Below are 16,172 nucleotides of genomic sequence, written 5' to 3'. Positions count from 1 at the left end.
GTTTGCGCCAGAACCAGGCTCCTAAATCACATTCTGCTAAGGGTTCTGTACATATTAGATGTCAATAAGTACTACTGGCTCAGTTTTACTTAATTTTAAGATTATATTTACTTATTTTGTTTCCAGCTTATTTAAATACAAATGCATTTTTGGTATGGATTTTAGCAGTCATCTAATTAGTGCTCCTGACTAAAGAAAGAAGAGGCCTTAGAAATAATACAGGCTGGGTTCTGTTCTATTCCAGCTCTATTGGCAGCACTCAAAAGCTGAGTTTTCCCACAGGGATTAGGTGGAAGTACTTCACTGTTTCCCTTTTTCAAAATTTTCCACAAATGTGGAGAGGTTGGTGGTGGGGATGGTGAATGACAGTTTATTAGTACACTTTCTGACGATTCGTCTGACTTTTTAATGCCTATGTGTGGCGCTCTATGTGTATTGCAGTGCTATTCACGCACAGTTCTCAGAGGAGTAGAGAACTGTGGGCCATCAGCCCTCTGGGATGCACACTAAAACCAAAACCCTACTGCCATCATGACACGCGGGTACAGAAGACAAAGCCAGTGTGTGAATGATGTTGAAAAGTCATGAAACTATTAGGAAAAACGTGGTTTAGTTTCCCAATTCCTCCATCTCATATCCACTTGCCATTTTGTGTCATGTGTGTTTCCATAGGCATTAATGTCTATGGAAATCCATATGCCATTTAACCATGGCATATGGATGGCATTTTTTAAAGTACAACCAGGTTTATAGACCTCCATTTTAATTCAGATTCCTTATTCCTATGAGCCCTTATTAACTCAAAATTACCATGAGTGTATTTTTGGTTGCAAATTATATTTATCAAAGCATGTAGCAGATTATGAGTGAATCGAGAAAACTTACTTTTACTCACCCGTGTAAGAGTCACTCATATGACCCTTAGGACTCAAACAGATGTATATTTGTTTTATATTTACTTTGAAAGCTTGAATATGTTTTTTTTAATTAAGAAATTAAATATGTATCATTTTAGAACTACCACATTTTTTTCATATTGATTTTTTTCCCCTTCTTACATTTCTTATGTCATTTTTGTAATAATTGCACCCCGTATTCTGTCAAGAGAACGCAAAAAAACAATTAATTTTCTAAATATGTGTAATTTAAACATTTTTTGCCGCAAATTTTATTTCTAAGCAATAATGCAATAAAAAATTGGCTCAGTTTTTAACTCTGTACTGTTCTGTTGCTAAGTAGTGATTAAGTATGTCATTTCAATGAAAGTTAAACTGAGAAGGTAACATCAGGTTTACCCTAAGTGACCGTAAGAGGGGACTGCTCTCTACTGAGGGTATGAGAACAGAAATGTCAGTTTTAATCCAGATGCTGCCCATTATCCTTTGATAGATCTGAGTGAAAACCTGAAAGAAACAGTGGAAGGATCACCATTTTTATAAATAAATACATAAATAAATGTTACAATGCACTGAAGCCACATTCTTCTTTAAATTCACATTCATTAAAAAAAAAAAAAAAAAAAAAACATTATTAACATGTACCCGTTAAGGGGGTCAGTTGAATAATGGTGGATACTGACCCTCCTGCCCCCTTCACCCCCCATGGTGGCGCCACTGGACTTGTAGTAGAAATTATGTCAGTGATTGTAATTTATGATCACATGATGCAGAGAAACGATTCTGTCATTCTGGAGGATTCCCTTTTTAAAGAATGTCTTAAACAGAAATAACGTTGGAAATAATAAGCAAAATCTGAGAAAATATTGGACTTTTTCATCTTCCAAGCTCCCAATGCAACGACGCAATGACGTCAATTCTACCGGGAATTAGCCAATCAGAGAAAAAAATTCTCTCTCTCTCTCTCTCTCTCTCTCTCTCTCGCTCTCTCTCTCTCTCTCTCTCTCTCTCTCTCTCTCTCTCTCTCTCTCTCTCTCTGTCTGTCTGTCTCTCTGTCTCTCTGTCTCTCTCTCTCTCTCTCTCTCTCTCTCTCTCTCTCTCTCTCTCTCTCGAGTAGCTAGTCCGTCCGAATGCTGATATTTCCGACAGCACTTTAACGCAGCGCTTGTTGAATTCAGGGTGACGCGCAGCTGTGACCCAACAAAACTCCTCGGAACAAACATAGTAAAGGAGGAGAAAAACAATTATGAAAACTACAGGTAACATAACCTCAGCGGCTTTAGGATCCTTCCTTCTGCTGCTTTGCGCGTGTTCAGCAAGAGGTAAGTCTTCTCAATAAATCTGAAACGACACGTCTCAAATCAGATTTACTGTCTTTAAAACTTCTCGTAAGATTTTATAGCTTTTGGGTGTTGGCTCATAGGAACCTTTCTGACTGTAGACTCCATCAGAGCTCTTTTCCCCCCATGGTAACATGTTCTCCTTTTTCCGTTGAGATGTAATTTTTTAAATAGAGTAAATAATAATAATTAAAAAACAGCTTATGAGTCTGTTTGCTTCCTGTTTCGTAGCCTATAAACAAAGGTAGTAGTATATGGAATCAATGAATGAAAAACAATAGTTTTTTCAGATGTTTTGCTGAATGTGACTAAATTATAATTGATACACAAGTTAAATCCTTCCTTTAGCTACCAGGTAATTATTGTCATGAAAGAATGATCATTAAATGCTACTTAACTCTGTTATTACACGCCCCTCTGTTATTACTAGGGTCTATTTTGTGCAGTGGTTCTTTTTTCTTGTAAGAAACCGGTTGGTTAAATAAAGGCTTGCACTGGATTATGCGTGGTTTGTATTATGCGCCATTCGCATTGCACTGCAGGCTACACAATGCTGTGTAAACATTATGAGTCATCCCCCAATGTCTGCACATTCTGCTACTAAACTTGTGATCTTTCAAGAAAAGCCCACAATAAGTATTTCTTAAGTTTTTTGTTGTTATTTTGACATTGAGAGGTGTTTATAACTTCTTCTTTTTTGGCCCAGTCCCTACATGTGAACATAATGACATATTGATCAGTGTGGTTTCAATGAATCATGAAAGAGAACAAGTAGAGAACAAATGGAGTAGACCAAACAAAACAATCTGACAGTAAGAGAGGTCTCAAAGTCATGTCGACAGAATAAAAATGGAACCAACACGTTAAAGGTTTCTGCTAATCAGCTTTATTTTGTCAAACTGTGTTGTTTTTGGTGTTAGGATGGGGACACATTTCCATTATGTGATAATAAAGCGTTTAAAGGTCTAATTTAAATTGACCCATCGATATGGTGTTGTGTAGGTCCAACACTGGTATTCCTTGTATTCAGCAGCGAAAGAAGTTCAAGAAAAACCTTGAAGAGCACTGCAGAAGTATCATTAGATAGAACATCTAACCGTTTGTATGCTAAATAGAAACAAATAAAGAGTGACCCAAGACACTTTCCATTGGCAAAGATATGCGCAAACCAAAATATATTTCCTGTTTTTTTATATTATGTTGTAGTGTTTACGTTTCTGTGACTGCTTTCTGGTGTCGGAGGTTGTGCAGATGGTGCAGGAAATAACACCATATGTGCTCCTGTCTGGAACAAGCAGGAGCCAGCTGTCCACTCTCCTAACTTCTGGCCAGCCTGTGGATGTGCCGCTGACCTGAAGGAATTACAATGTGCTAGTCAGCTTTACGGCCACTGCGTGCTTTGGCTTACTCGAAGAATCGGCCTCTTTCGCCGTCATGTTCTCAAATGAGCACTTGCTTGTCAGCCACATGTTGGACAGGTGTATCTTCACCTGCTCCTGAGTCGCTGCACTGAATGTTGTGTAACTGCTCAGAGTCCTGAAAGAACTGCGTGCTTCTATCCAACCCAACTAATCCCACTAGATCCTAATCCTGAGGATAAACAGTCGGTTGTCTCTGACGGGTTCACAGCGGCGAACTAAAGTATTTACAAATATTTAAATATCTAAAAGTTAGGATTATTTATTCTTACCTGTCTACACATTTTTGTCTATTGTAATTTTTATGTTTAATTTAAAGTGTTTTTTTTTTTAAATCAGTTGAAACTACTAGGTCTTTGTGGTGTCTTGTAGACTCAAAGTGTCGAGCTTTGAAATGTTTTTCTTGCCTTTTTAGTGCGTACATGCAATTTTTCCATAATAGTGGAAAAATCACATCCACTTTTTTTTTTGCATTAATAAAAAAGCACACCAGGACACAAATCAGGGTAACCTTGTTTCTGTATTAATTTTGTCATTTCAAGGGAATATAAATGAAGTGACCAATCCCTGCAAGTCAAATTCCTTGTGTGTGTGTGTGTGTGTGTGCGTGTGTGTGTGTGTGTGGGTGTGTGTGTGTGTGTGCGTGTGTGTGTGCGTGTGTGTGAATCTGAACTTCAGAGAAAGGATGTCAGAACCAAAACACTTACAGGTTAAAAAAATGCAGCGATAAATCGAAAAATTGCCTGATGATAGAAATCAGATTTCAACCCTGTAATCATTTTGCTTTTAGTTTTAAAACAGCATAACCCTGTTTTCCAGAGACTGCTCTGTTGCATGTGGCATTGTGTTGCCTCTTCTTATAGTATTTAATTAAACACTCCCCATGACAGAAAGGTTGAAAATTGTTATCAGTGCTTTTTTATTGTCTTCTCTTATTATGCGTTTCTCATAAATTAACTACAATGGGCTGTGATCAGTATCGGCACGTCGAAACATTTACTAAATCCATCGCCATGGAAAAATCTTTTGGCCAATTTGAGATCAGGCGAGGTGGCTTAAAAAGTATTTCTAAGAATAGAAACACTTGTGGCTTATTTGAGATGTTTCTGTATTATTAAGTGAGTCAGACACCATTTCTTAACATTTAAAGTTCTGGTCCTGAGGCTTTTTGTTGTTGTTGTTGTTATGCGGGCAAGTTACAGCAAACTTAGAAGATAGCAACTTCAAAGCAAGAACATCTTGCAAGCAGTAGAATTATAGTATTAAGTTGTAAAATGTCACATTTGTTTCTCTTTACTAAGTGGACCAAAACTAGAAACTCCAGTTCTCTCTGTGGAGCAACCAGCAGCAGCACATGTTGTCATTTTTTACTTTATCGTCGTTTGCTAAATGTTTTCTCTGCCAGCACTAATCCTCAGATTGTCCGTTGTCCTTCTCGTGTCCAGGCGACTACTGCGAGGTGAACGCCTGCCACAATGGAGCGACGTGCGTGACGGGAGTAGGAGAGGATCCTTTCATCTGCATCTGTGCAGACGGCTTTGGTGGGGACACCTGTAACCTGACGGAGACAGGTAGAGTAGAGAAGGCAGGTTCTGCTCGTGACGATATGTGTGGCAAAAGACTCAAGAGATTTTACCCGTTCTACTTCCTCCAGGACCGTGCAGTCCTAACACCTGTAGGAACGACGGCTCCTGCGAGGTCATCGCTCCGACCAGACGAGGGGATGTTTTCAATGAATACATCTGCAAGTGCCAGCCCGGGTTCGAAGGAGCGCACTGCCAGATTAGTAAGTTGCAGCTGCCTTTCCTTTGCTCGCTACGTTAGATCGGCATTACAACTCCAGAGTTGTTTTTTGCTTTCATTTAAGATAATTGAAGGGCTTCTTTTTAACTACCTGGTACTGGCATGGGACCTCTTTTTTTTTTTTTTAGGAAGACACTGAACAGCATTTGTAATACAAAAAAAAGAGAAACTTGTTATGCAAGTGAAATGAATATTTACTTTTGGTGCAAAAAAAAATGAGTGCAGTATGAAACGAAGGCTGCACATTGGCGTTCATTGAGATCTTCACGGAGTGCTAGCACAACGTCAGCAGTGAAAGAGATGTGCCTGCTCAGGAGATGCATGAAAGGGTCTCATTCAGTGGAATCTGTGGTGTTTTTGTTTGGCTAATCAGTGAAAGCCCACTCTAAGTCTCTTAGCATTCAGATGTCTTCCTCTCAGGGTCAACACTACATCTATTTGTGCTGAAGCTTGACCTAAACACATGAAGAATTTCAATTACCATCTTGGCATGCAATTACAGTAGAAACAGGTGTTTTATTTTTTGCAAAAAAAAAAAAAAAAGGGATACTTTGAAAACACACACGAAGAAAAAACTCAAGGAAATGCTCAAAACTGTAGAACTGTTTATAGTTTCTTTTTCCAGAGATTCTGTTGCTTTACTGATGAGATACTTTAGTGAACGAGCCTCCCACAAAGCCCACTATCTGACCAACAATTGCTGCTCGTCTGACCGGAGAGATTGCAAAGCAACGTTGTTGTTTGATCAACCTGTCCCATCTAACCTGAATAGATCAAATCATAGCGTGGACTTGAAACTGAAGCATTTTTGGTCATTTTTAGTGTAATCCGCTTTATTCTAATACCCAGGAAAAGGCGGAATAATAATTATGAAAGCAGCTGCAGGGATCCACAGCTCAGTTGGGAGAGTCTGCAGACGACAACTGTTAGTCATGTTTTCCATGAATCTGGACTTTATGGCAGAGTGAGGCAAGACTGTTGAACTCCTAAAAGAAAAGAAAAATAATAACCTCTTTCCCATAGCTGCCATTCAAAACAGCACTCATGTTAGAGTTTTAAAGTAAAAGAACAATCTAAACACATCATGTAACATGGCAAAGGCTTCGGCATGGTGTGTTTATTGGTTTTTCTGCAGGGCCAGGGAAGAAGGATGAAGCTAAATACAGAACAGTGATAGAAGAAAATTTGTTAGGGGCTGCAAACGAGTGGAGGGAGATTCAGTTTTGAGCAGGATAACAACCCTGGACATACAGTCAGAGCTGCAATAGTACGGTTCATTGGAATAGCCTCCCATTCAGTCTAATTCATCTGGAGCTATTTTGGAAAGAACAACAGGCAGAAATGTCAGACACTAGATGTGCAAACCTGTCGGAAGTACACCCTAAAAGTCTTTCTAGGGTGTGTTGTTGTAATGAAACGTGAGTAGATTTAAAGGATATAAATAGGCCCCATACGCTAACCTACTTTGGTGTCTGTTTCTCACCCAGATCATTTGTAATACATGTAAGCTGCCCTGAGCCAGTGATGTCGCAGCTACTCACGTATTTGTTTCTAAATTGTGACCAATCCTCTTAACATTTACAGGAATAAGACCAAAACAGAGTCACCTGGCATTACATCAACATGTTGTCTGCTTTAGTTTGAAATCCTCTGGGTGTTAGGGTGAATGGGGGCAGTTACAGTTAACATTAGGTTTTAAGATTGGTAGACCTTGCCAGCTACATGAATAAAATATGTCATTGGACGCTTATTTTATTGCATAACTAAGTTGTAGAGAACAGACTGGAGTGCTCCAGCATTACAGCTATAATTAATAACAGTTGAATAAACCTTTTTAATTTCTACTACACAGTTTGTTTTTTTGTTGTTGTTGTTGGGGTTTTTTGCCTTAGGATAAATTTTTACAGTAATAAAATAAACAGTTCCAGCTCTTTGTACTTCACGCATTGTTTATCGTTCCGTCGCCATGACTACTGTTACTAGGAAATGATCCACACAAAATAATAGTTAGCTATGTGCTTTTGGAAGACTCAAGTTCAGCCAGTCGTTTTAGTTTGGAGCAGATCCATTTGTGAACAGCGACAGGTACAACGACCTGGTTCGGTTGGAATGGGTTCTCAGTCCAGACATTCAGGCTTCCAGGTCAGCGTAATCTTTCTGTCTTGGCTGAAGTCACCCATGTGCCACTGACCCATCTGTCTGTACCAAGGGTTGTTTGGGTTGTTCTGACCTGTGAGCTGCTTTCCTGAAACATGTGACCAGAACAACTGTTTGTTTAAGAGGATGATGTAAACAACAGCCTCCAGCGCTATAATGAAGTGTCTGCAGAGCGTTTCATGGCGTCATCGCTCCTCTGGTTGCCTTATTTGCCGTGTAAGAGTGCCATCTTGTGGAGATTAGGGGGCACTGTGTCGAAATTTGGGCACAGGACGTAACTGTAGATATGTCTTGTTTCTACTGGGGCTGCAAAACCCCTAAACATCTCATTTACCAATTTAACTTTCATGTTAGATTTGGAAATGACTCCCAACATCACTTATTCCAGTTGTAATTATGGGGGAGACTGATGATGATGACTTGTCCTAACCACTCAGTGTATCAGATCTCTGACAATTATAGTTTTTCTGTGTTGAATATTTTCTTGCTGTGTTTTTTTTTCCCCAGATGTGAATGACTGTGCCAAAGATCCCTGTAGAAATGGAGGAACCTGCCGGGATCTTGACGGGGACTACACCTGCCAATGCCCGTCACCGTATGTCGGGAAGCAGTGCCAGCTACGTATGCTCACCAGTTACACTTTCTGCATATATATATATATATATATATATAAATAATTAATCAAGCATAAGCTCTGAGAAAGAGAAATATAATTTGTGAAGCTTAGTTGATGTTTTCATCCTAGGTTGTATTACCCTGCTGGGTATGGAAGGAGGAGCCATTGCGGAGTCCCAGATCTCTGCGTCCTCTGTGCACTATGGTGTTCTGGGTTTGCAGCGCTGGGGCCCCGAGTTGGCCCGACTCAACAACCAAGGCATTGTTAATGCCTGGACGTCAGCCAGCCATGACAGGAACCCCTGGATTGAGGTGAGACAAGTGAAGGTAACGGCTTTTAGGAATGAGACAATGAGCCTTCAGTGTAATCACTGTTTGTCTTCAGATTAACATGCAGAAGAAGATGCGTCTGACGGGCATCATCACCCAGGGAGCCAGCCGCATGGGCGCGGCAGAATACATCAAGGCCTACAAAGTGGCCAGCAGCCTGGATGGAATCAGCTACGTCACTTACAAAGGAGACGGCATACGAAGAGACAAGGTCAGGTGGCGACTTCGTTTAACAAAACTACCGTTCATTTCTCATTTCCTTCAGTGAACTCAATTCTTTCTATTCCTCCTTGTGTTTGTGGGCTGCAGGTTTTTGTGGGGAATGTTGACAACGACAGCACTAAGACCAACCTTTTTGACCCTCCTATCGTGGCGCAGTACATGCGCATCATCCCCGTCGTCTGTCGCAAGGCCTGCACCCTGCGCATGGAGCTGGTGGGCTGTGAGTTAAATGGTAAACGAGCAGGAAACGGCTACATATTTCAATGATTTGATCTGCTTTGTAAAATGCGGGCCTATGAAGATGGTGTAGAACTGCAACGACTGAAAATCTTTCCGGGAAAACAGAGTTAATGTAAACAGGTTTTAGTAATTTTGTTCTCTTCATTACCTGCGTTTTGCTACTCTCTCTTTACCTCTTTCGATTGCTGCTTTTTTTTTTTTTTTTTATAATGGCATGGTGTCAAATTGGTTGAAATCATCTGCGGCGGGTCCTTTAAAAGCTGGATAAAGTTGATTCTTCTTTTCTTCTGGGTGTATTCACTTTCTTTTCCTTCTCTTTTCTGCTCTTTCACTTTGTTTTCCCACCCCACCCCCACATCCCGTATTTTTTTTTTCTTTTCGTTTTGCTTCGGATTCACAGTTTATTCAAACACGGCAGGTTGCTCCGAGCCCCTGGGAATGAAATCTCGACTCATCTCAGACGATCAGCTTTCAGCCTCTAGCACTTACCGCACGTGGGGGATCGATACTTTCACCTGGCACCCTCAGTTCGCCCGGCTGGACAAGGCGGGGAAGACGAACGCCTGGTCTCCCGCTCAAAACAATCGCTCCGAGTGGATCCAGGTAAAACAAAAAAAAAAAATCCAGCGATCGATGTTGGATTGATGATCGGTGTCTTTGAATCCAGTTTAATCGGAAAAAATCTTACTGTTTTCTTTTTTCTTCTGCTCGCTCGTTAGGTGGATCTCGGTAAAACAAAACAGCTCACAGGCATCATCACTCAGGGTGCGAAGGACTTCGGGGTGGTGCAGTTTGTTTCAGAGTTTAAAGTTGCGTACAGTAATGACGGAGAGTCTTGGAGTGTCGTTAAAGACGGAAACACTGGCAGTGATCAGGTCGGACATGCATAAATACTTGAAATGTTTTTCCGTAACGCATTTTTGTTCTGTAAATCTATCACTAATATTGACACCTCTGGCAAATATGTGTAAAGAAATAGGACAAAAGCATACTGTTTCAGCTGCTTTAAGCTTTTTAATTGTTGCTATGACTGTAAACTTAGTTAAATTTAGATAAATATTATAGGTGTTCCTTTTCCGATTTCTGAATTTCAATCTTCTCTTCCAAAACACCTCTGGTTGTGAATTTAGACAGACGTTGCTCCTCAGTCTGAGAAGCGTTTGAACTTTCATGAAACTTCTGTTTCAGGTTGATCGTAATACTTAGGCTGCCTCAAGTGTTTACCTGAAACACCTGACCAGTTGTTTTTGCTTCATGCTTAAAAGTTTGGTTTGAACTCTTATCTGCAGATTTTCCAGGGAAACACCGACAACAACACTCACAAGAAGAACGTGTTCGAGCCGCCGTTCTATGCTCAGTACGTCCGAGTCGTTCCCTGGGAATGGCACGAGCGCATCACTCTACGCATGGAGCTGCTGGGCTGCGATGACTAAACCGCTGATCTTTCCTCGTCCGTTTCTTCCACGGAACGTGGATCTCATCTTGACGCTCCGCGGAGACAACGTCTCCCGAGTAGTTTGGACATTAACACTTATAGCACTTTCTCATTAGTGACTTTTTTATGTTTACATGGCTACATTAATTGTCATTCCAGCCTCTGGTGAATTACAAAGCACTTATTTGATTAGTTCTAATTTTAATAGCTTTGGACTGTGTACATATATAAATATATATGTCTTTCATTTGGGTAATTTACAGCCTGGAAGGATTTAACATGGTTTTTAACAGTATCCAGAGAACAAATGCTAGGCTCCATTTTGGCGATCTCTGACTTATGCAAAACTTGCAAAAATATGTGAGGACTTGTGAAACACAGTGCGAGTATTGTTTAGTATTTTTGCCCCAGAAAAAGAGAATATCCAACATTAGATAGCTGAACTGGTTTTGCAATTGATGGTTTTTATGTCATTTACATAATTTTCTGTTTGTCACTGCTCTAATTTGATTTGTACAACAAACATGAAATATATTGAAAATATTCAAAAACAACAAAAAAAAACATTGTTCAGTTTTGGGGTTTTTTTAACTGCTTGTTGGTCTGGAACTAAGATTGTTAATAAATGTTAAACAAAATCTCTTCAGTGTGTGCTGTGCATGTGTTTTGAAATGTGTCACCAGACTGTCATTGCCTGGCGATTTGAATCCAAGTCCTTCCTGGGGATAATGAATTGCGATCCATCAAAAACGGCATCCAGAGTAAAACGCCATGGAGTGGTGGAGGCTGCTTCGGGATCTCAGCAGTGTAAGGGGCTCATCACCAAAAAGCAACTCTGAAACCAAGGTAGCCAAGTCAAACTTGGCAATTTATTTCAGGAGCTTCACTTGTATCTTGTTTTACATTCAATGTCTTAAAACCAACCTCAAAATGAACTGATCTTAACAGAAATTAAGTTAGTCCTGTATGTGTTTAATGCACGTTTTCACTGTGCAGAAAGTTAATCACCCCTTTATATGCGTATAGTTAGACTTGATTGTCTGCAGATTTTTCTAATTTTGTAAGGCAATTCCAAAAAAAAATAAAAAAAGCAAATCCATATATACAAATCTAAAAAAAAAAATTTAAAAAATATTAAATGAGAAGTAAAAAAATAAATTCACACATTTGGTCTTTATGGTATGATCTTTGATCTTTATTGTATGAAAAGATTTTTAGAATCATGAATAAATCTATTGTTTAACCATTTTTAAGTCAATACAGCCTTTGACATGCAGCAGTGACCCAGAGAAACACCTAAGGTTACCGTTCAGCATAAAAACATTGAACATGGTCTGAGTTGAGTCATGATAGGAAGTCACTTTGAATGAAAAACTTTCAGGTTGGACAAACAGCTGCTTGATAATAACTGGTGCAGCCGTTAAAGGAACAGCAGTAATAGATTTGTCCTGCAACTGAGTATCTGAGGGTCAATCTTCAGTCTCTGGTGCACAAATATTCAATTAAGGACCATTTCTCTGCAGTGAACAGTATAGGTCTTATATCTCCTGTTATGACAGCTTTCACCTCTCACAAGTGTGACATATTACGTTTGGAAAAATAAAAAAAGACATTTTGCAGTGCAAAGAGATGCATAGTGTAAGAAAATCTCCCTCCACCCTTGAAGCTGCCAGGTTTCGAAGCCCTTGTGTATTTTGAAGTTATTCCCATTCAAAGCATTGCAAGCTTGATATTTTTATAAGCCTAAAGTGAAACGAAATTTGAAAAGGCTGTGAAATGCAAATCACGCTTAGGCAGCATATGTAGTGCCGTAAAGTGTTTACATATGGAACTAGTTAAGATTTTCGCCTTGACTGCTGAGATTTTCCAGGTTATGCTACCAAAATGAGCCTCAGCAGGTACTCTAGTGATTAGCTGGTTTTTTGACAGCAAAATGTTTAGGAGGAAGTAGCCTGGGCCAATAAAACAAAGCTGCTAGAAGCAAAATATCCAGTATAACAGATCCAATGACTCCAATCATGTGCAGTGATGAAGCTAACTCATGTCTTCTTCTCGAGATCAACAAGAAATGTCAAACTTCTACACGAACTCTGCTTCAAACAGAACCCTCTCGATTTTCATCCTGACCTCGGTCTTCTTTGCGGGACTCAACTTTTTGAACATTTTCACCAGGTTCATGAAGTAGAACTCGTCACAGTCCTGAGGTTTCTCCAAGTTCACTTGCAACATTTTGTCCCGTTTGGTCACGGCCAGCTGACCAAATGTTCCCTCTTTCTCCGCAGCATCGTCGCCGATCACCGTGCCCAACAAGTTGCTGCGCCCTTCCTGCTCCGCTCTGCTCAGAGAATCCAGAGCCATGTCTTCACTCTCGCTATCCTGGGTCTCCTGCAGAGACATTCACACCAAAACTAAAAGACTGTAACAATTTCCTAATGAGTCCTTTTTATTAAACAGCATTCATTTTTATAGTCTACAACCTTCCTTCAAATTGCTCTTTTTTTTAAAGTTACTTTTATGAAGTGATACTGACCAACATTGAATGCAACATCTTAGGAGTCCAACAGATTAATCAGAAGTTGCCAGAGCAACGTTTGCTGACCAGGTTAAATGTCTGTCAGTCTTCTTACCATGAAAAATGAGGAAACAGCTTTCTCTCCATCGGTCAGTATTTTGGTTCTGTTAACTAATGAAGCTCCCTCGTGTGGGTCGTCTTGGTTCTTTTGCATCTCTTGGCAGAACTCGATGTGTTTGTTGAAATCGTGCTTGCTTCCCAGCATGGCTATGCAGTACAGACAATGGTAATGTGGTCGTTTGGCGCAGTCCAGTCCACATTTATGGATTGTGTACTCTGAAAAACAGACCAACAAAAGAGAGTGTTGATAAAGTACTGTAAAATCTGTTCATTTACTCCCTTGAAAAGAAAAAAGTAGATTACCTCCAACGTGACAGGCTCTTTTCAGGTGATACTCTAAATGGAGCATGACTTTGGAGCGCTTCGCAGGCTTGAAGAAGGCCGGTGTGCAGAAGGGACAATGATACAGGCCTGGGAAGCAGCAGGTCATGCATTTCTCCAGAATAGGGAAAGTCATACCTCTCTGGATGGTTACATGAAGCTTAAAAAAAAAAAAGAAAAAAAAGAAAACGAAAAGCGGAAACTTTATTCAAAATTATGTGTCTACATTTGCAATTAGCAAAACTTGGTAACCACAAGTGCTTTGAATGAAATGCGAAATGCCTGGACAGCAAAAACAGAACCCCATACTCCACGCATGGACGCATGTTATTTAGGATGCAGAAGTCTGCGCAAATTAATTGTGCGCAAATACAAGCAATCAACATTTACAGTAGTTGGGTAACACGTTGAGGAGCTAGCAGTACAATAAGCAACCACGACTTGGTACATATCCATCTTTATTGGAGGAATATTTATCTAGCTACTGACTGAGGCTAACTCGGGAGTGAATCATGCTACTCTTGAGGTACAAATATATAACTGCAAGCATATTTCATTACTTGTCGAGGTTGAGTGTCTTCCATCTTTTCCAAAAGTTGTTGTCCCCGTCTGCTTCTGTTCTTCTTCTTCCTCCTCCTCTTTTTATTCAACATTGGTCGGCAAGTAGCTGAACGGCGCAGTAGCCCCACCTTCTGGCCAGGAGTGCAAGCTAGAAAAAAAAAACTACAAATTAAGTAAAGGCTTGACAAATTTAGTCTTTATGACTATCTGGTCTTATGAAAAGAATACAGTGTGTGCGTATGTTTGTTTGTATTTATTTAAGCTGTAAGTGTATATGTTAGGTGACTGTCAATAAAAAGTGTTAATGACCGCAGGTGGTGCGTTCACGATCCAGTCCAACACGAAGCAGCGGTATGAACATTGTTTGAGAAGAAGAACCCGATGTTGTCGTTATCAGTAAACCTCCATGGAGTCCTGCTGCTTGTGTTTATTTTCTTGGTTGTTACACAACCACAATGTTACATGATCAATTTGTTCTCTCTCTATGGATTAAGTCCAGTATATGTTCTTGCTACTGGATAGGTTTTGTTATCATCCCTTCATGTACACTGCAGGGGATTTCAGCATTTCTGAAATCACCAGCTCACCTCTGAATTCTGTTAATTGAACCTTTTGCAGGCTGTGTTGCCAAATTGTTAATATTTCCTACCTAACTGATCTGTAAAATTGTGTTTGTATTTGCCAACATATTTGATTGCATAGGTTTATTATCATTGTACAAAAGCTTTTCCTTAATGCCTTTTGATTCAATATTCAATCCATGGTTTGTTCATTTAATTGATATGATTCCTATTTTGGTGCAAATATCCTTCCAAAATTCTCTTATTCTCCCTTTTGTTGAGATACAAGATTTTGACTGATTGCTGCTTATATTTTGGGTTCCTGTGCTGTGTTGCTCTCATGATGTTCTAAATATTAAATTTCCTTCCTACTTATGTGTAAAATAGACTTTAAGAGCAATTTTTTTTCTTCAATTTTTATTCAGAAAATCTCCAAACTTTTTTTTAACAATGTGTTCTCCATTAGACTGACATTGAGACTGATCATAAAACGGAAAACCCTCACACAGCAGCCAGCAGATGGCGGTCAGATGTTGGAGAAGAATTAAACAAAAACAGAAGCTGCAGAAAGTCTAAAGCAGGTATAAATCTTCAAGATGGCTCACTCATTTTAAAACTCTACAGTCTTTATAAGTGAAAGGTTACATTCATGTTTAATTAGTCAATGTCTCAATGCAGTCGGATGGATTTCCCTACACAGAAAGCTTTTTACCAAGAGGCATAATTAGTAAATTTGACTGCCGGGTTTTGTCCAGCTGGAATAAATAGATTTTAATCTATCTACTGTATGTTATTAGATTGGATGTTTCTATGTCGTGGAACTGTTTTTCTTCTAAAAGTGATTGCATTTATGTATGTTGTGAATTAGCACCACTGAAATGAACTGAACTGAATTAACAAGTTTACTTTTTTTTTCTTAAGTTTCAAGTCTGCCAAATTTGGGGTATAACGAAGAAATTTTACGTTACAGGCCGAATCCCTCAAGTTTATGAGGCATTTATGTCAGGGCGAGACCAGCATGACACTAATTTGATATTTCAAGTAAAAAAAAAAAAAAAAAATGTGTCTCTTCAAAACAAATCAAAGCTGATTACTCACAGAGCTGTGCCACTCTCAAACATAGCAGTTACATCTTATATAACAGCAGCTGGAAAACACGTAGCTCTGTTGGAAAGATTTGTTAAAGTTTCACATGAAGACTTAACAAACCATTGAGAGAGGACTGAGCAAACGTCTTTGGAGAAATGTCTCGTGGCTTCACAGCGCCTGGAGTTCAAGGAAAAGATAGTGAAAGACATTGAAATTGTATAAGTGTGTGATTTCATTTTTATGGACATTTGTCCATAACTCACACTTTAGTTGTATTTCATAAACTTCCACTGAGGCAGCTGAAAATCCCCCCATTCCTCCATGTTTGAAACCGTCATTGGAAATCACATGTGCTTAGATTTATTAGTGTTTTATATCATCAATGCAAAGCAATTTATGACCAATTTCTTTAGACAGAAATGGGAAACATATATCCTGTGTATGATTTCACTCTTACAAATCAATTAATAAAAGTCCCCGAAACAGATCAAAGGCGAAATAACCTTTCACGACTTAATGGATACATATCAAACATTTTTTGTCTTACATGGAT

At 39.4% G+C, this 16,172-nt stretch overlaps 2 protein-coding genes across 3 annotated transcripts; one reads left to right on the top strand and one right to left on the bottom strand.

Moving 5' to 3' along the window:
* The first annotated feature begins 2,034 nt into the window (after positions 1-2,034).
* LOC122841579 (EGF-like repeat and discoidin I-like domain-containing protein 3) lies at positions 2,035-11,098 on the top strand. Of its 2 annotated transcripts, none has more exons than XM_044135011.1 (10): positions 2,035-2,218; positions 5,100-5,225; positions 5,309-5,440; positions 8,122-8,235; positions 8,360-8,541; positions 8,615-8,770; positions 8,869-9,013; positions 9,440-9,624; positions 9,741-9,896; positions 10,311-11,098. In XM_044135011.1, exons 1-10 carry the CDS (start codon positions 2,143-2,145, stop codon positions 10,452-10,454), a joined length of 1,416 nt encoding a protein of 471 aa, XP_043990946.1. In that variant the 5' UTR covers positions 2,035-2,142; the 3' UTR covers positions 10,455-11,098. The 2 variants fall into 2 exon arrangements, with proteins under 2 accessions (XP_043990946.1, XP_043990938.1); XM_044135003.1 differs by having other exon boundaries at positions 2,037-2,218; positions 9,422-9,624.
* A 531-nt stretch (positions 11,099-11,629) lies between these two features.
* Positions 11,630-14,097, bottom strand: LOC122841599. Its single transcript, XM_044135036.1, has 4 exons — positions 13,970-14,097; positions 13,392-13,569; positions 13,084-13,304; positions 11,630-12,841 (listed from the first exon to the last, which is right to left on the bottom strand). Exons 1-4 carry the CDS (start codon positions 14,060-14,062, stop codon positions 12,536-12,538), a joined length of 798 nt encoding a protein of 265 aa, XP_043990971.1. The 5' UTR covers positions 14,063-14,097; the 3' UTR covers positions 11,630-12,535.
* Positions 14,098-16,172: the final 2,075 nt, after the last annotated feature.

This window comes from Gambusia affinis, linkage group LG02 (assembly GCF_019740435.1).
Source record: "Gambusia affinis linkage group LG02, SWU_Gaff_1.0, whole genome shotgun sequence".
NCBI lineage: Eukaryota > Metazoa > Chordata > Actinopteri > Cyprinodontiformes > Poeciliidae > Gambusia > Gambusia affinis.
This window is presented reverse-complemented; position numbering and strand designations above follow the sequence as displayed.

Excerpts from the sequence above, each read along its gene's own strand:
- LOC122841579 (XM_044135003.1), top strand. The coding sequence starts at position 2,143 with ATGAAAACTACAGGTAACATAACCTCAGCGGCTTTAGGATCCTTCCTT. Across the intron at positions 8,236-8,359 it reads CGGGAAGCAGTGCCAGCTAC|GTTGTATTACCCTGCTGGGT; the intron begins GTATGCTCACCA and ends TTTTCATCCTAG. Across the intron at positions 8,542-8,614 it reads ACAGGAACCCCTGGATTGAG|ATTAACATGCAGAAGAAGAT; the intron begins GTGAGACAAGTG and ends GTTTGTCTTCAG.
- LOC122841599 (XM_044135036.1), bottom strand. The coding sequence starts at position 14,062 with ATGTTGAATAAAAAGAGGAGGAGGAAGAAGAAGAACAGAAGCAGACGG. Across the intron at positions 13,570-13,969 it reads AAGACACTCAACCTCGACAA|CTTCATGTAACCATCCAGAG; the intron begins GTAATGAAATAT and ends TTTTTTTTTAAG. Across the intron at positions 12,842-13,083 it reads CTGTTTCCTCATTTTTCATG|GAGACCCAGGATAGCGAGAG; the intron begins GTAAGAAGACTG and ends ATGTCTCTGCAG.